The 19814-nt window shown below is 39.2% G+C and overlaps 1 protein-coding gene across 7 annotated transcripts in view; it reads right to left on the reverse strand.

Annotated features, from left to right (window-relative positions):
- PKNOX2 (PBX/knotted 1 homeobox 2) overlaps positions 1–19814 on the reverse strand; it is a 276614-nt gene that overhangs the window by 64586 nt on the left and 192214 nt on the right. For all 7 annotated transcript variants that reach the window (XM_087969713.1, XM_087969720.1, XM_087969715.1 and 4 more), the window contains one exon: positions 16013–16152. In XM_087969713.1, the coding sequence (XP_087825839.1) occupies positions 16013–16152 (140 nt within the window). The remainder of the gene's footprint in view (positions 1–16012; positions 16153–19814) is intronic.

Genomic DNA, 19814 nt, shown 5'->3' on the forward strand with positions numbered 1-19814 from the left:
AACCACAATAGACCTCCTATTAGAAACAATTAGGAAATTGTCATAATCTGAGTTTGCCGATCAATATCTGATCAGCAGCAATTCTCCAGAACTTCAGCTACAAAGATATACGGATTATGTGGAGATTGAGCAATTGAAGATGGCCCTTCCTCATCAGAGTGGGACAACTCGCTACTGCCAACTCAAAATGGCCAACTCACTGTGGGACAACCCACCACGGCCAACTCACCACAGATCAATTGAACAAACACAAAGTTAATTTCAATGGAACTGTGGCCAATAATAATAAAATAAAGAGGTCAATCCAGAAATTCAAGAATTATAATAATGTTGACAAAGACATGGTCACCAGTAATAAAAGTAACTGAATGAAATGATTAATACAGTATTTAACTGTATCATGGTGAGTTGCCCCACAGTGAGTTGGCCATGACAAGTTGTCCTGCATTGCCATGTTGGCTGCCATGGTGAGTCGGCCATGGCATGTTGTTCTAGACCCCTTCTGCATATAGACCAGAAACTTTTCCACTGAATGATGGTTCTCCTTTAAGGTAAAATTAGAGAATTGGCCCATTTAAGTCCAGTATTGCTGATTCTGAATGGTGGTTACTTGCCCTAGAATCAGTCCATACCTTTTTCTAGCTAAAAATGAACATAATTTGGATCTTTCACAAGCAAAATTTGTGGTGTACCACTGAAATACTGCCTCTCTCTCAATCAAAGGAGATAAAAGGACCACAGTAGATTTGTTTTCTTTAAAAAGATAGAAAAGGGTATGTTTTTTTAACGTCAAAACAGTTATATCTGCTAGAAACCACATCACTTCTACGTACTTTTAAGTTTTAAAAGCTAGAGAACTATCTCTTTCAGACAGATTATGCATCAGCCTTCTTGGTAAACCATACAGGAAACAACACTACATCAACTAATTCTACTTTAATGTAAGGCAAATTGACAGAATCTTGCAAGTTTGAAGGTACAAACTTCCCACTGTCTCTTTTATAGACCGGGAGGGTGTCCCCTTGTGTCTCTTTTTCCACCCATTGCACAGCTGCAGGCGATGGCCTCTCTATCTAACCATTCCCTAGGCAGCATCATTCTTCCTGCACCCATCTGCCAAGGTCATTCCTACATGCTATTACATTATCCCTGCCCCATTATGCAAGGTTGGGATTGATAAGTAGTTTTTTTAAAAAAATCAAACCAGTTAAAACTTATAGTAGAGCAGAGCTCACTACTGACCCACCTGCTCCCCATCCTGGTTCTCTTTTCCCTTCTGCCCCTGCTCCCCCTCCCTTGTTTTCTCTCCCTGAAGCCATTCAAAATTTGGAGGAAATAAATCTCTCTACACTAATTCCAGGAAAGTTTGATCCTCGTCAGCGCAGAACAAATAAAAGAGCTGAACTGGCCTGACATTTTACTGCAGAAGAGAGGTCGTTTTCAGCCCCTAATAAAAAGGATTTGACACAGGCTAATAAAGAGAAATGAATTCCTCTAATGGCCTAATTTAGCACATTCAGCACTGTTCTGCCTGCAAGTGAGCCAGGAGGGAACTGCCAAGAGAGAGAGGGAGAAGAGGAGTGAATGGCATGAAATAGGGGGGGAGAAAGCAGGATTTTAAAAGACTAATAAGTACTTCTCATTCACTTTTCTAAAAGAGCAACAGGCAGGGATGGGTGTTCTTTGTGAAACAAAATGAGGGAAAAAAATAGGCCATTTGCCAAAATTTGCTTTACCTGAAAAAGAAAGCATACCAGTATTCCCCTCAGATTGCTAGGCTATTATCCTCACAAAATCCAGTGGTGAAGATCTCACTATCCCTTCAGTAATTAGTTCCACCACTGAATTATTCTAAGCTTGGGATTTTTTTCTCCTGCCTATTGGAATCTGTATTCCTGCAATTTAAAATGAGTCTTTCTTATCTCATAGGGCTCAATGGTTAGGACACTGAGTCTCAGACTGTTAAAGGCCTAAACCTCAAAAGGCAGTTCGAGACCTGCGAGATAGAGTGAGCTCCTGTCACTTTCCCCAGCTCCTGCCAAACTAGCATTTCGGAAGCATATAAATGCAAGTAGATTAATAGGCAGGGGTGGGATTCAAATTTTTTAACAACCGGTTCTATGGGCATAGCTTAGTTGGTGAGCGTGGCTTGGTGGTCATGTGACTGAGTGGACATGGCTTGGTGGTCATGTTATTGGCTGGGTGTGGCCAACTCAATATCACTCACATCGAGGCACGCATCTCCTCGCCTGGCCTCTCATGACTGTGGGGATGCTGCAACAGTCGTAAGTATGAAAAATGGTCATAAGTCACTTTTTTCAGTGGCATTGTAACTTTAAACGGTCACTCCACACAAGCAAAGTACCAGCAAAGGAAGGGAAAAAAACTCCAGAGAAGTTCCTGAGACAGGAAGTCTAGTCCTGCCAAGAATGTAATAAGGGTTAACGGAGAGGCAGTTTCTGTAAGCAACACCAGAATGTTTCCTTCCTGCCTTCCTTACAGGATTAGGCCAGTAATTTCTTCTAACAACTGGTTCTCCGAACTGCTTAGAATGTTAACAACCGGTTCTACCGAATAGGTGCGAACTGGTAGAATCCCACCCCTGTTAATAGGTAACAGATATAAGCACATGGGAAGGCAACAGTGTTCTGTGTTTCACCATACACTCTGTGCAGTGGCATGATGTCATGCTGGCCACATGACCATGGAAACATCTCCAGACGATGCTGGCTCTTTGACTTAAGAAATGGAGATAAGCACCACCCCCTAAAGTCGGTCATGACTAGTATGGGGATACTTTTACCTTATCTCATACTCTGAGATGACAGAGAATAGGTTTTGCTCTTCTTGTGCCAAGTTCAGACTTTTGAAAGTTCTATCACATCACATTTCATTAATCTTTTCTCAAGATTAAGCATACCCACATCCTGTAGCTTCTCCTTGGGTGATATAATTCCCATTGATCAACCTCACTGCCCTTCTTTACATCTAATCCAGTTTCTCTGAACTATTTTTAAAGTATGGTGTCCAGAACTGAACACAATAGCCGAGTTGCTATCTGACTATTGCAAAAATATTATTTCCTTTGATTTGGAAACTATACGTCTACAATGAAGCCTAAAATCACATTATTCTCAGCCACATCATATTTTGACTTATGATCAGCTACAGTTGGAACACCCTTTGGGTGTGTATTATTACTAAATCAGATATCCTCAGTTAAATACCTGTAAACTGTTCATTTTGCTATGTTTAACTCACTTCCCTAATAAATCAAGATCATTCTGGATTTTCTTTGTGTCTTTTACTTATTCCAACCACTTTTGAATTGTCTGCAAAGTTTATTAAGAGTCCCTCCACCTTTTTATCTAAATCATGAATGAGAATGGTGAAGAACATTGAGCACCAGGACTGAACCTGATGTGCCAACTTGATATCACTTTTCAGTTTATTAAATAACCATTGATGCCAGTCTTCAGCATGGTTTCCAAGCCCACTGTGAATCCGCTGCTATTTGGTCTGCTATCTTGTATTTTGTAAAATGCTTTGCTGATGCCAACTTGTATTGCATCCACAGCCTCTCCAATCTATGAAATTACTCAATCAAAAAATGAAACAATATGATCATCATTGGCTCTACTGCTTTTGTTCGTTTATATATTTACTGAAAACAGTATCATGTGATGTCAAAGTGAGGCTTGATTTTTTAAAATGAAAAGCAATATACAAAACTCATAAATAAATTTGAAGAGCTCCTCTGGGTTAGGTAAATGAGCAATAGATGTTATAGATTGAAAGTAGTGTTCTGAATTATAAGTATCTGTAAACTATCACAGGCCTTTAGGGAGTTGGCTGTCTATAAACAAAAACAACAAAATAATTGATAGCATGTTAGACTATAGCTGCTAGTTAGGATTTATGCAAAGTCAAGTAATAATCGATATTGCTACTTCATGCATGGCAGTGTTTTTGCAGCAACCTAAACCTTACATGTAGAAGAAAAATAAATTAGAATCAAAAAGGGATTCTAATATCCCAAATGTCTCCTATGGTATTTTTTGCAGGGAGAAAGAAACTTGGATTGATCTTCAGAGCAGTTTTGATCCAGCTTTGGTCAAACCAGCAAGAGGAAAAACTCCCCTAGAATGTGGAAAGCATAGAAGCAGAAAGTTTTCTATAGGAGCAACCCAGAAGGCAGCTCACCAGATACCAGGGCTCTTCAAACGTATTTCTGACAGTAAAACAAGAGGGCCTTTTTGAAGTTCTTTTTATGGGTGATAAAATTCCCAACATGCTATAAACTCAATGCAGTAGCTTCCCAGCCATTCAACCTTTTTTTTTTCAGAGTGACCTTGGCCAGGAAAATCGACCTCAATTATAGTCACAACCAACTGTGCTACAAGCTGACTGTGGGGCACTGCTTGTCTTTCCTCCATCAGTGACCTTGGAAGCTTACGTTGACTGCAAGGGACTTTCCAGTCCATCAGTAACCCCAGAAAAATCACATAATTTAGCAGGGCATTAACTCTGAAACTCCGTTCAAAAGCTAGACACTGCCATTGGTCTGCCAATCACTTTGGAAATGCCATTCTCCGTTTCTTTTTCCAAGAATCACGGTCAAAGGTTGGCTCATCACAGCTTGGCCAGGAAGCAAGGTGCATTAAGTAGCTTCTTAAGGTATAAATTCAGACTATTTTGAGCTATTTCCACGTGCATGTTGCTAGTATGTCATCATCATAGAACAAAGCAAATAGCCCTGTGTTTAATTTATTATTTAATTTATTAATCAAATTGATGTAGCCTCCCATCTAACTGAAGGCAACTCTGGATTGCACAACAATAGATTGTTTGGCTCTTTCGCCCAATTGGAATTTATCTAGCTAAGACTTAGATTCAATTGCTTAAAAGCTATGAAGGTTTCGGGTGAATATTTCTTCTGCCAAATGGTGAAATAAAAGAGGTTGTAATTTAAGAAAAATCACCAGATGGCTTGGGGACTGATATTAAGGACTGCTTTTTTGGTTAGGTTTTATTAGGGATTTAAAATAAAATAAAATAAGGCAATGTAAACCTAATTACAGATTTTTTTGGGTTTTCTACTGAACATCAGTGGAAAATGCTGCTGGTGGTATTTCATGGTATTCTTCCAAGTTTCTGAAATACAACTTTAATGAGATTTGGAGGTTGGAAGCAGGGCTCTGTTAGTTTACAGCTATTCTTGCTTAAGAGAAAAAAAAGGCTTGGGTATCATCTTGTCAGGTACAAAGAATGGGGACCACAGGCTAAGTTCCAGTTCACAAGATTTACTGCTCATTCCTATACACAAGAATCTAGTCAACTAGAGGTCAGCATTAAATTAGAGTTAATTTAATAGATAAGAGTTAACAGAATCCAAGGAGGGCTGGGCTTGGATTGTTTGTGATGAAGTAAGGACTCTAGACTGACTCCACTCCTACCTGTTCTCCTACATATCAAGTCTTTCTGGATGGCTTTTGGTCTGTGGAAGATTGTCAATGACATCTTGCCAATCACAAGGCAACAATAAGCATGTCCTATGGCCTTGATTTGATTCCCACCTGCACGCAGCATCTTTCCCTTTCAGCTCCACATTAGCACTTGTTTAAGGCAGACCTTTGCAGTAAGACTTTTCCTAAGCTTTTTTGATTTGTAAGAGGGACAGTAGTAGTCCCCCAAACTTCTCATGATGCGTGATCAAAAAATCCCACAGCTATAGCCATATAATATAAATATTCAGAATATTTTTAAAGGCATGATAGAAGCTCAGTAACTTGCAGGCTTAAGATAACTGAAGGGCATTCATAATGGTATGCATTTAAAATGTATTTTAGCCCACTGTTCAGTGTTAAAAAAACCTAAAGCAGGGAAGAATTAAAAAGCAATTGACAATAAATTAAAAACAATTAAAATTAATATTCAATACAATTTTCTAAAAATAACTTGGTTAAAATCATTATCAGCTTCAGAGCTAAGATTAATTTGGATAGTAATTTGGTCTGATCTGTTACATAGACACAACATGTGCTTGCACATGTACATCTTCACTACACTTAGATATTATTAAAATCAATGAGTTTTGAGAAAGTCATTATTTAAATTTCAATAGGAAGAAGGAATTATTATTTGATCCAATTCACTCTTAGTAACAACTGATGACATTTAATTCCAAAAGAAAGTCATTGAAATCTTCATTTCCATTTTTAAAATTCTGTTCTATGGAAGGCTGGCTATATTCCATCATAATAATTGTTGTGTTTATTTTAGCTTTATCAATTCAATTCAATCTTTTCTTTCTGATTATTTCTTCTGGTATTCACTCTAAACTACTCTAATCAATAGATATTGATTAGGTATTTCCAGATGCAAAGTGAATGTTTTTAAGAGCAGAAAGGAAAGTATTCATAGGTATCCTGCTTAATTTACACAGGAAAAACTGGGGGCGGCAGGGGCAGGAGGTCTACGTCCACCTTGCACTCTCCTCATTGGCTAAAATATTTTATTTTGGATCAATGTTACAATCTTCTAGGATTGATGGGATTTATAGTTAATCCCCAAATGTCAAAAAGTTGTGGTCATCTCCATGGTCACATGGTCTTTCAATGGAGTTTCTTAAACGAAAGAAACACATCCATCTTCCTCTGAATTTTTTCTTTTAAAAAAGAGAAGATGAGTGCTATGACTGGACTTGCACTTCCTGGTCTAGATCCTTTCTGGGCTCATTTTGAGTATGATTCAATTAGCATAGAATATTTTCTTCTCAATTTGCTTTTTCCCCCAGTCCTGTCTTGATTCTTTGAACCATGTCAACACTTTGCTTTTTGGGAAGACAGGTAGAGTGGAGGACGGGGATGCAAACACAGGAGTTGAGCCTCATCAAAAAGTGAGACTCTTACACTAATGCAGAACTTAGATCCTTGAGGGGCTTCTCAAGAGGTTTAACTTATTTTCATTGCTTTGATTTTCAGTTCCATATACCCCATTCCAATTCAAGGCTTTAAGCAACAACTCTGTGAATTGAAGTCCACAAGTCTTAAAGTTGCCAAGGTTGGAGACCCTGCTCTAAGGTGTCTGCAAGATTAAAAAAAATCTTCTAGATCTAAACTCGGCATCTTCCAAAATTGGATGAATTTCTTTGCCTTTTTTTTTTTTTTAGAATCTGAGAAAAAGAATGTTCCACACAATTCTTTAGCAACCAACAGCTTTTAAGCCAAAAGTTCCTGATGGAAACATTTGATTCTATTATGAAAGATAGAGATAGAGATAGAGAGATCAAGGAAAAGTAAAATAGAAAATGACCCCAAAGCAATTTTATATTATAGATTTCATTATAGATTCATTATAGATTTCAGCACTAACCATAAATCCATCCCAAAGTGCATTTCTCTGAATCCTTGTGGAGTGTTCTGTAAAAGAGCTAAGGTTCCTGGTATAAATGGGGATTCTGTTAAATGTTGCAATCAGTGTGTGTACGTGAGTTATTACTGCAACCATGATCATGCACAGAACACTGTAAAACTAAAGCAAACTGCTGTCCTTTAAGGTGAAATAAATTAAGTTGCTCAAAACAAGAGAATTAATCATAAAAATGAAAATGAATCTGTGACTCCCAACCCTTCTTTAAAGTTAGAGCTGATTTGCATTTCCACTAAAGGTATGATTGCCATAAAATATCACTTAAAGAGTCCTATTCATCCCAGGTCCCTTTTCCAGGGGTCAATTGTGTGGGTGTGTAATTGCTGTCATGTACATGATGATCTCATGTATTCTCAAAATGTACATGATGATCTCATGTATTCTCAAAAGGAACTATGCTTGCAGTGCTATTTGTAAGATGATGATTTTCCTCTCTAAGGATATACTGGTTGTTCTGGAGATGTGGAGATTAGAGGCGTCCACATTGACCTACCAACCTGATATTAATGAAGGAGAATATTTATAGCTCAGAGTTGAAATGAGGTGTCTTTGATGCTCTCTGAGCTTGGTTGTTTTCCTACAGACGTAAGCAAGAAAACAACCAAGCTCAGCGAACACTAAGGACCTCTCAACCTGATATTGTTTATTCTTATGGGCCAACTTCTCTCTGAGGTTGTGCCTTGCCTCTCTTCGACTGGAAGGGACAAGTGTAATGGGTTGTGAGAATAATATCGAGAGGAAGAGCTGCCTGGAGAACTGTCTGATAAATGAAATCAAAACTCAGAGCAGATATGTAATTTCAGCACCTCAGAGTTGACTCTCCCTGGTCATCTGGAACGTAAGAGGCAGGCAGGGAAGATTTGCTTATTGTCATCTTCTAATAATAGATTAGTACTCGTGATTTGGTTTCCTGGTTTGGACCATCTCAAAGGGCTGACGGCAAAGGAGGGCTTCTGGGTCAGATTTTGCCTTAACAATGTTAATCTGTCCAGATGCTCAGCTTGTTTAGGAATGACTCTTCTTTCTGTTCTAACTTTTTTCCATCTCGGTTGCCATTGGCAGCTCCTTGTTATAGCTCAGTTGCTTCTATCACTTACGCCAGCAAATGCTGGAAAGACAGACTCGGCTTCTGGGAATTAAGGAGTATAATATGACAAGAGTGTTGGCCTGTAAGGATTCAGGTCTCTCTTGGACTCTCTCTCATCAAGTATCTCTCTGCCTACCTTAAGCCACTTTGGGAGGTCTTGCACACAAATGCATCTAGGGAAGGCATCTTGAAGGGGGCACAAATTGCATACAAGTACCTGTAATGGCCTTAAGTAATCCAAAGCATCATTTAAGCTCTCTTTGTTTTGTGTATCAGGAATGGATGGAGCCCCCCTGCCTCATTTCCATAGCAACTAATGTATTTCAGATGGGAAAAGTGGAAGAAGATGGAAAATGATCAAAGTCCAATTCAGTTAAGTAGCTTGAACAAAAGAAGTGCCCATAGGTTGAGTTGTTACTGAGTTTGGCTGCTCCCTCTTGTAGACTTGAACTTCACACCCTCAAGGTTAGAGAATGGGAGAAATTCCTGCTGATATTACAAACCAATGCTGATCTGCACTGTCCCCTCTCATTTGTTAGTTAATTTACCAAAATTCACATTACCTATTGTTGTTGTTCTTAAATTTAATTCTTTTTAATGAAATGTATTTGTTAGATTTTCAACAATAGCTCTGCTCTCTGGATTATGTCCCCCCCCCCCCAGGATAGACAGTCCTCGATTTATGAAAGCAGTTATGATAGACCCCAAAAAAGAGACTTATGACCCAGATTCAAAGTTATAATGGCTGCTTTTCCTGCGATCGAATGAGTGCACTTTGGTTGCTTAGCAACCGAACCTCATTTACAGCCATTTGCAATGCCCCATGGTCATGTGACCACGATTTATGACGCTTTTATTGGAAACCAATGTTTACTTCTGATTTCCATCAAAAAATGCCCAAGATCAAACAATGGGTTTGGTTAATTGCTACCACTGCAAAAAAAAAAAAAAGTTGTAAAATCGGGCATGATCATGATTTATATCCAAAACTACAAGCTCCATTATGGTCATAAATTGAGGACTGGCTGTATTATTGTTCAGGAATAACGCAGTCCTCATTGAAATCATTTTGAAGTACATCATATAAATATAAGGTTTCAGTGGCAATAGTTGCTCTACCTCTTGTTCTCTTATGCTACATTTCTTTGAAAATTCCCCAGGTCAGCAAGAACAAAAGGCTCCACCTACATCTCTTTCTTTGCAAAATAAGGCTCAGAAAGGTATCCTCTCCTTTGTTCTTCAGATAAAGGTAAGTGCACCAGGAAAACTAATTAATTCTGAACATCATAAATGAAATGACCCTCTCTTATCCCTGTCACATTACACTGGAAGTTTTACAATGAATGGCACAGGCATCAGGCACCAAATGAATGCTTGGATTTCTTTCCTTGTGCTGAAGATGAAAGTTCAACTGAAACCCTTAGCTGTGTTACAGCCCTGCCAACTACTGTGGCTTCTTGCAATGCTCTTTAGCTCTCTTCTCTAAAAAAGTTAAGTTTGACCCCAGCTGTCAAAAACTCATGCAATAGGAATGATTATGGCATGGTGAAAAAGCATCTAAAATGGGCAAATAGGGGCAGAAACATGAAAACATTGCGAGAAGAAGCCTTACAGCATTTCATTAGCACAGACAAATGGCAGTAATAGAATAACAGAGTTGGACCTTGGAGATCTTGTAGTCCAACTCGCTGTTCAGACAGGAGACCCTATACCATTTCAGATAAATGACTGTCCAATCTCTTCTTAAAAACCTCCAGTGCTGGAGCTCCCACAACTTCTGGAAGCTTCTGGAAACTGATTAATTGTTCTGTCCGGAAATTTCTTCTTAGTTGTAGGTTGGTTTTCTCCTTGATTAGTTTCCATCCATTGCTTCTAGTTCTGCCTTCAGGTGTCTTGGAGAATAGGTTGACCCCCTCTTCTTTGTGGCAGCCTCTTAGTTATTGGAACACTGCGATCCTGTCACTCCTAATCGTTCTCTTCATTCTCTTCTAGACAAACCCAATTCCTACAACCATTCCTCATATGTTTTAGCCTCCAGCTCCCTAATTATCTTTGTTACTCTTCTCTACACTCTTTCTAGAATCCCAACATCTTTTTTATATTGTGGCAATAGTATACAGCCCCAAAAATAAGTAATCTGATATTCCATTTCACAGACGGAAGATCTGTAATGTTTGTGAAATCCAGTTAGAGTGGTCCAGTTATCCAGTACTTCAGAACCACATTTCTGACTGCAGAAAGGGAGCCTCCCTATTAGCATCAATTACCAAAACTTCAAGCTTGTTGAGGATCATTACCTACAGCTACCAAATCATGGCTAGGCCAGAATGCTTCCTCTGTGGTTTGGTTGAGAGGCATGTGGAAACAGGATAACAAATTACAGGTAGTCCTTGACTTACGATCACAACTGAGTCCAAAATTTCTATTGCTAAGCAAAACATTTGTTAACTGAGTTTTGCCCCATTTTACAACCTTTCTCACCACACTTGTTAAGTGAATAGTACATTAAGTGAAAAGCACACTTATAGACTGGGTGAAATCAGGCTTAATAGCAGAAACTGTGAGAGGGATCTTGGAGTCTTAGTGGACAGCCAGTTAAATGTGAGCCAGCAGTGTGCAACGGTAGCCAAAAAAGCCAACACAATCCTAAGTTGCATTAACAGAGGGATACAATCAAGATCAAGTGAGGTACTAATACCACTCTATAAAGCCTTAGTAAGACCACACCTAGAGTACTGCATCCAGTTTTGGTCACCACACTATAAAAAGATATTGAGACTCTGGAAAAAGTGCAGAGAAGAGCAACCAGGATGATTAGGGGGCTGGTGGCTAAAACACATGAAAAACGGTTACAGGAACTGGGCTTGGCTAGTCTTGTGAAGAGAAGGACCAGGGGAGACATGATAGCAGTGCTCCAATATTTGAGGGGCTGCCACAGAGAGGAGGGGGTCAAGCTATTTTCCAAAGTACTTGCAGGCCAGATAAGATATAATGGATGGAAACTGAACAAGGAGAGATTCAACCTGGAAATAAGGAGAAACTTTCTGACAGTGAGAACAATCAACCAATGGAAAACAGAAGTTGCCTTCAGAAATTGTGGGAGCTTTATCACTGGAGGCCTTCAAGAAGAGACTGGACTGCTATTTGCCAGAAATGGTGCAGGGTCTCCTGCTTCGGTTGGATGACCTACAAGGTCCCTTCCAACTCTATTAATCTGTATTGTTTCTGAATCATTGCAGTTGTTAAGTAAATCTGGTTTCCCCACTGACTTTGCTTGTCAGAAAGTCACCAAAGGTGATCCAGGACACTGCAACTGTCATAAATATGAGTCAGTTGCCAAGCATCTAAAATTTGATCACCTGACCAATGGGGATGCTGCAACGGCCTTATGTATGAAAAATGTTCATAAGTCACTTTTTTCAATGATGTTGTAACTTCGAATGGTCAATAAATGAACTGTTGTAAATTGAGGACTACCTGTATTTGTGCTATATCTCTCTACACACACACACACACACACACACACACACACACACACCCCACACACACCACACAGACACAGACACTTTATCTCCCTCATCCCCCAAGAGGAGAGCATAAAAGCAACTTCTTAAGCATTAATTCGACCTGAATGGGGCCTTGTTAAATTTATTAACATAAAATGAAAAATCCCCAATGTATTTTTGAACTGTCATGCTGCCCAGAGACAAGAAATTTTAATTAACCCCCACTCCTCCTTTAAGCACTCCCTATGATTCCATTTTCCAACACTCCTCTCCCGAGCTTCTTCCTTGCCATTGGTACCCTGCTTAAATGCCTAGGCTTCCTTTTCCTTCAGTTTCCTTGCATATACAAAACATAAATCTGTGAACACATGGTATTAATGTGTGAAATTGAAATATCACAAACGATTCTGTTATCCAGTCTGCCTCACTCATAAACCTCATTTAGAGAGCCATTTTCAACAGGATTTGACAATGGCAGTGTAAATTCCCATCCAGAATGCTGACATGCTCAGGAATCCCAACAGCTATTGGTCATTTAGCTCTCTCAGCCAACGGGGACCAATTAAGAACTTCCGAGAAATTTACTCCTTCGCTGCATCACAATGAGAAAATGTTCAATGTACGTATACTAATTTCAATGCACTGCCTGGCCCAAACCTTTACTTTTCTAGGTATACTTGCAGAGTTCAAATCTGCTTAAAAAGTGCATTCAAAAACGTGCATATTAAAAAAAAAGGAATGCAAACAAATTGGGCATATGAGAAAGTGGACATTGAGTCTTCCGGTTTGCAGGGCTTCGGCGGCGGCAGGAATCCGCGATTGTGCATGGTTTCTGCTGCGCTCACCGCTGGAGTACCCCGATCCAGCCGGATTTGGGGTTATAGTTACCCCGTAGAGGTAACTGAAGACAGGGGAGACCTGGCAGAGGTCTGGGGGAATCGCAACCCCCCTCCTCAGCTAGCTTAACTCCCTTTTCAGAAAGTGGTGGAGCGGCGGTTGTTAGGGATAACATTGTTTACCCTAACTGGTTTGGGTAAAAATAATAAATAAGGTATCATGGTTTGTTAGTTAAAGTGTGTGTAACTTTAACAGCAAGAATGTAATTAAGGGTGTGGTTGTAAAAGCACTATAAAAGCACTATGTAAGAAGCGAGGCAATTGCAGCTCGCTCTCTCTGGCTTGAAGATCCCTAATTACTGGATGGATTGATGACTGCGTTCTTGCTGGAACGGGGAGAGAAAAAGGAGTGTTGATATTTCTCAACGGAGAGAAAATAAAGATTGGATTTATTGTAAGTGAACTGACATTGGCTATTCAACACGGACTTTGCAAATAGAGTATCCCCGACAAGACTTGACTGAAAATGATATATGACTAATGGACCGTTTATTTTGACTATGCTATAATTCTTAAATGGAATAAACTATATTTTTGATAGCACAAGCGTATCTGTATTTTTACTGCGTGTTAACTAGAAAACTTATCTCACACATTTACCTGTCTTCCTATCTGACTTTGCTGCACATTCTGTTTAGTTTGTTTTCCTTAACACCTGTTGGGGAATCCAGGCTTAACAGCGGTCAGCAATGGCCGCCACAAAGAAGCTCTCATCTGGATAAGAATGTGCAGGAGGAAGCTGAGAAGTGAAAGTTTTGGCTGACCGGGATAATAAGTAACATTTAAATACCCTGGAATTTAAATTTTATTAAAGATACAACGCTCCCAAAGAAGATCGGAAAAAGCGGCAAATGAAAGTAAAAAGGGAAAGTTTGTTTTTTCTCACTCTCCTTCCTTACGGTGATAGCAGATGGGTGAGAAATCGGAAAAACCCGTTTTGGCATCAGCAGGTAATTAAACTCGAAAATGAAAGCCAAGGGGACAATAAAGATTTCTGAACATTTGAAAAGAAAAACTTTTTTTGCTATAAGTGGGAAGGGAGAGGAAAAGAATTAATATCAAGATCTTGCTGGAGGAGGCTGCTTGGAATTTATAAGACTAGAGCTAAATTGTAACAAGACTTCTAAAAGATACATTTTAATTGGAACTTTGCAACTGAACTGTAACCCCAGGAAGAGAAAGTGTAAAAAGAAGAAAGAAAGAAGAAAGTGTTAAATGAAACAGTCTGTGTGTTTGGTGACGGATTGTTTGGTGACTTTGGGACTTTTGGAAATTATTATTTGAAAGACTAAAAACATTTGGGTTGTTTAAAAAATTTCTCACAATGGCATTACTTGTCGATGAACTGAAAATGGAATTTAAAAAGTTAAAAGAAGAGGAACAAGAAGGGAAGGGCTCTTCTGGCTCTGTTTTTCATTTCTTAGAAATGGCGATTTCTACCTATCAGAAACTACAAGAACAAGAAGATTGGGATGAAGAAGAAGCCATCTTTAACGAACAAACAACTCTAGCTGGGGAAGAAAAGGGAAAGAGGAGAAAGAGAATGGAGAATTTAAGACTTAAAAAAACCACCAAAAAAGGGAAAAATAAGGTGAAAAATCGATACAACGTCAGAAAGCAACAGAAAAGAGGAATACAGAAGAGGGTGGAGATCAAGAGGGTGGAGATCAAGAGACAAGGGGGTAAAAAGGCTAGACTGGAGAAGAAAGGAAGGAAAAAAGGGAAGAGAAGTTACAAAGGTTTGAAACAAGATGTAAAGAAACAGGATTTATTCAGAGATAATGGGTAAAAATATAATTAAAAAAGAGATTCTGCAAAAGTATATAAGGACTGTATTGTTGTATTTGTATTTGAAATAGTGTTAGAAAACTGGAATATTATATGATTATAAAACGGGATAAAATATTAAAAGGAATGTGTAAAATGTTTAAGACTTAACGATAGAGTTTAATTTGCTATGGATTATTGTTTTAACTATACTATAAATTTATTATTTTGTCTTACTTTAAAATATAGTACGTAGCTTTAGAATGTACTAAGCAGAATCCGAATGAAAATTATATATTATTTTAAGTGTTAAATTTAGGGGAAAGATATAAAGGCGTCATACTTCAATCAGTGATTACAGGAGAAATTTTGTGTTAATGAGAAAAGATAATAGATAATTGAAACAGAACAGACAAAAGATATAAGCATAATGATTTAAATTGAGATGAAATAAATAAAACAGAATTAAGAGAGTGAAAAGAGGGGAGAAGCTATATAGAAAATGTAGAATGGTAAAAAAGATATGAAATGGTATATAAAGTGAGCATGAATTCGAATTTATGTCTGTACAAAAAGATGTAACCCGGGACTAAGCCGTTTTCCAAAAAGAAGTTTTATGTTTTCACGTTTTGTGTTTTGTTTGTGTATGTTTGTTTATTGAAAATTAATAAAAATTTTACAAAAAAAAAAAAAAAGAAAGTGGACATTAAAGCGAATACCTTGGAAGGACACGCTGACAAATGTGTGTAAAAAAATTAACAAGCTTTACAGAAATGTACAGAAAAACATCTCCAAGTAGTTTTTTAAAAAAATGAAAATGAGAAAAAGTGGTACAGGCCGATCCAAAATTGGGGGAAAAAAGGAGAAACGGAACACATTTTAAATGATCAAATCTGTGCCTGTCTGGCACCAGCATTCCCACGTGCTATACAGTGGTAAATGAAGTAGAATTTGGGGGTACATCCCCAATCTAAACCCATCACAAGAGTTGAAGTGAATTAGAGCACTTATATGCAATCCATAGTCATGGCTTTGTGTAGCCATTTGTGGCTCGGATTAATTATCCGAACATTAACTGCTGCATCACCCTGTAATCTAGGATTCCTCTTCCATGAAAGAAAGCCCCAGTCCTTTTGTGATTACTCTGGTTCACCGTGCACTCAAAGCTCTCTTCCTTCTCGTGACAACACGCAGCTATGAAACAGCCTCTATGTAGCACCTTTGGACAAGTTAGCCTTAGGACAAATACCAGTAATCGCTCCGCGTGTCACCACAGGGATGGAAAGCAACATCAAAGAGCAGACGGTTAGCATTATCCTCTGTACCTGTAGACAGCTCTCTTGTCAGCCTCCAGCTGTGCCTGAGGGTCGATCGGGGTGCTGGGAAGGGGAGCATTGCTTGCTGCCGAGGGTGTGGTGACATGCACCGGCTGTGCTTTTGCTGGCTGCTGGGCTGTGGCTGTCATCTGTTAAGAAGAAGCACAGGAGAAAAAGCAAAAGGGTTGAAGGACCGAGAGGATCAAACCCTGAGCACAAAGTGACATTTCAAGGGGAGGGGGCGGTGTTAGCCCCTGTCTCAGGATCTTTGAGAGGTTGTTGTGAATATATTGAAGGATTTAAAAAGAAAAGTTTCTGTATCCAATGTGGAAACACGAATCGCTAGCCTGTGAGAGGTTGGGGTTAGGTATCTAATCTTGGAAACGGTAAGAAAAGGTTGTAAAATCAGACATGGCTTACTTAACAACCTCCTTCTTAGCAATGAAAATTCTAGTTCCAATTGTGGTTGTAAGTCGAGGACTACCTGTAATCTTAAAAATACAGGAAGTCCTCAACTTACGATCATGATTGAGCCCAAAATTTATGTTAAGTGAGGAATTTGTTGATGAGTTTTGCCTCTTTTTATGACTTTTCTGGCCACAGTTGTTAAATGAATCACTGCAGTTCTTTAAATTAGTAACACAGGTGTTTAGTGAATCTGGCTTTCCCCTTGACTTTGCTTGTCAGAAGGTTGTGTGACTCCAGTTCACTGCAACCACCATAAATGTGAGTCAGTTGCCAGGCATCGAAATGTAAATCAATGACCATGGGGATGCTGCAATGGCCATAAATGAGAAAAATGATCATAAGTCACTTTTTCAGTGCCATTATAACTTCAAATGGTTACTAAATGAACTATTGTAAGTCAAGGGCTACCTGTACTAAAATAACAATATTTGTATCAATTTAGGGTAAAATCTTACAGACACATATACCTGGAAGAAGGCTCTACTGAACATACTAGATGTCAACTAAAAAATACTCCTTTGGTCTTTTTAGTTGCCAGAAAAAAGGAGTGGGGGAAAACAGTGCATTCCTTAAGTGCCTAGATAATCACTCTGGCAGCCCAAAGTTGTCGGAGCGCAAGGATATTACTGGAGAGCATGACTGATGACTCTTGGGGATGGATGTGTCCCAGTGGAGAATACACATCCAGGGGGTGGGGGGAAGACCAGGATCAAAGGGGAAATGAATTTTTATTATTTTTATTTTTTATTTTTATTTGGCTGCATCCAGCCAACACCAACATGGCCTCTTCTAATAAATCAATTTTCTTTTCTCTGAAATGCGGCTAGAGACTTATGATTTGAATGGGGGTGGATTTGTTGGAGTCCTGACACTAGAAGTTATTTTGGAGTAGACATGCTGAAATAATCAGATTATGGAGGGGAAAGTCTATAGTTGTTCTCATCATTTTCAAATTAATTGCTCTAAAAAGGTCTCTCTGAACCTAATAATCTTTAATGTCAGAGCTGTGGCTTTCCAAAATTCCCAATCAGCAAAGTACCCCAAATATGACAAAAGTTACCCATGTAGTTGAGTGACTTTGGCCAGGAAATATTCCTCAAATCAATCTACCCAAACACTAGATTATTGTTAGGAGATAAAACTGGAGAAGGGAGTACTAAGTACGTCACCTTGAAACTCTAGGGGCAAGGGAGAATGAGACTGTAACAAACAAATACATATCATGCATTCCCAGATGGATAATTAACAAGTTGGTTTGTGTTCATAAAAAAGACAGCTCAGTGTCATACTAAAAATGGGGTGATAGGATATGTTCCAATATCTAGGGGGCGATGAAGATGGGGGTCAACCTATTTTTCAAAGCATCTGAAAGCAGAATAAGAAGCTATGGAAGGAAACTAATGAAGGAGAGAACCAATCTAGAAATAAGGAGAAACGTCCTGACAGAATAATTAATCAGTGGAACGACTTGCCTCCAGAAGTGGCAGTTTCTCTATCACTGGAGGTTTCTAAGAAGAAATTGGACAGCCATTTGTTCAGAATGGTCTAGAGTCTCCTGCATCAGTAGGCGGTTGAACTAGAAGGCCTTCAAGGTCCCTTCCCGTCCATCTCTGTTATTCTGTTCTGTTTCTGTTAAATCCCTACACTAAGAAAATGCATCCCAGTCAGCATGAATGAAAGACGATTCTCACTCGGGACGGGGGTGGGGAATGAGCTGAAAACTTCAGAGTAAATGAAAGCAACAGCCTTTAAACAAAATGGGAACAAACAAGTAAAGGAAGGAAAAAAAAGAGGCTCTCAGAGTTAAAACTCCTCAGAAATACACAGTGACAACAGCTTGTTATCTTTATTGTTGACTGGCTGGACACAGCTAACGAATCGCTGAGGAAATTCTAAACAGGATTTTACCAAATCGTATTACATCCACTGCTCCAGACTGAATGCATTTCACAGCCAAATGACCAGAGATCTATGTAATGCAAGAGATTTTTGAAGCTTTTGGAAAGAATGTAAAGCAAGGGTTGATTCATTGGAACGTAATGGCCATTGTCATCAGTGGTGGAATTCAATTTTTTTTACTACCGGTTCTGTGGGCGTGGTTTGGTGGGTGTGGCAGGGGAAGGATACTGTAAAATCTCCAGTCAGAGGTGGGATTTGCCAGTTCTCCGAACTACTCAAAATTTCTGCTACCGGTTCTCCAGAACCTGCTGAATACCACCTCTGATTGTTCTCGGTTAACAGAGTTCTGCTCCAAAACTATGGAGTATCTTGCCATTTTTTTTAACCTTAATGAAAACAAAAGGCTGATGCTACGGACTGATCAAAGCACTGGCTGGCTAAGGGTAACAAGCCTTCTTCCACCCTTGTGTACTTTTCAAGTCTTTTAGGACAACCAGCACACCTTTTGCATCTAAATAATGCAAAGTCAACTAAATCAATCAAGTATTTATCTCTTTCTTTGACTCGATTTATTTTTCCCAAACTATGTGGAAAGTAGGGTCATGGTAAGTATCATAGTCTATTTAGTATTAAGCATTTACTTACTACATACATGGATTGCATCCCAAGTTCATCCAGTGAAGAGTATGATAGAAAACCACAAACCTCTTTCTCGAAGGGAGAAAGCTTCTCAGAACTGACATAGCCTATTTTAACACAGGAGTAAAAACCAAACCAAACCTGCAGAGCTGTTTCTGATGTTTGAAGACTGTCTTTGAGCCAATGGATTGGCTATAGCAGAGGTGGGATGGGGTAGCTTGTCTGCCGTAAATGTCACATTTCATTTTTATCAGTCTTTTTCCAGTAGCCTCTTGCAAAATTAGGATGGGAAAACAATCCCCCAACAGCCTGACTTTGGTGAGAAAGACTGACAATGATGAAGCTCTCCTATTGTCAAAAATGTCTTTCAATTCCCCACAGCTGTTAACTACATTTCCCTGCTGCCTTTTCTGCCTCTAGTTTCAGCTGCCTAAGCAAGAAAAAAGTCACTCTCAAGGAATAGCTAATGAGGACTGGATCTGCATTTAGTAAAGCACCAGGTCTATTCAACTTCCATGCACTGGAGCTGGGTTGGGCTGATGGGGAAGGAAGGAACCAAGAGGTGCAGCCAAGCGAGGGAACAATGACAGAGAAGTCCCACAAAGCCATAAAAGCCCCCGCCGAGGTATTTGTGCAAAGTGACCTTTCTCACCAGAGGGAGACATTTTAGAGAGGAGGATAATGAGGCCCATGTGACTTGGAGAAGAGGCTCCGCATCAAAGATTACACTCCTTGACAAGGTAGCAAAGCCATGTCTGCATTGTTGAGCACAGCACCTTTGCCCCAGTCTCTTGGAAAGACTAAA

This window comes from Notechis scutatus, chromosome 7 (genome assembly GCF_049901735.1).
Source record: "Notechis scutatus isolate UNSWTSFEM ecotype Mainland chromosome 7, rNotScu1.2, whole genome shotgun sequence".
Classification (NCBI taxonomy): domain Eukaryota; kingdom Metazoa; phylum Chordata; class Lepidosauria; order Squamata; family Elapidae; genus Notechis; species Notechis scutatus.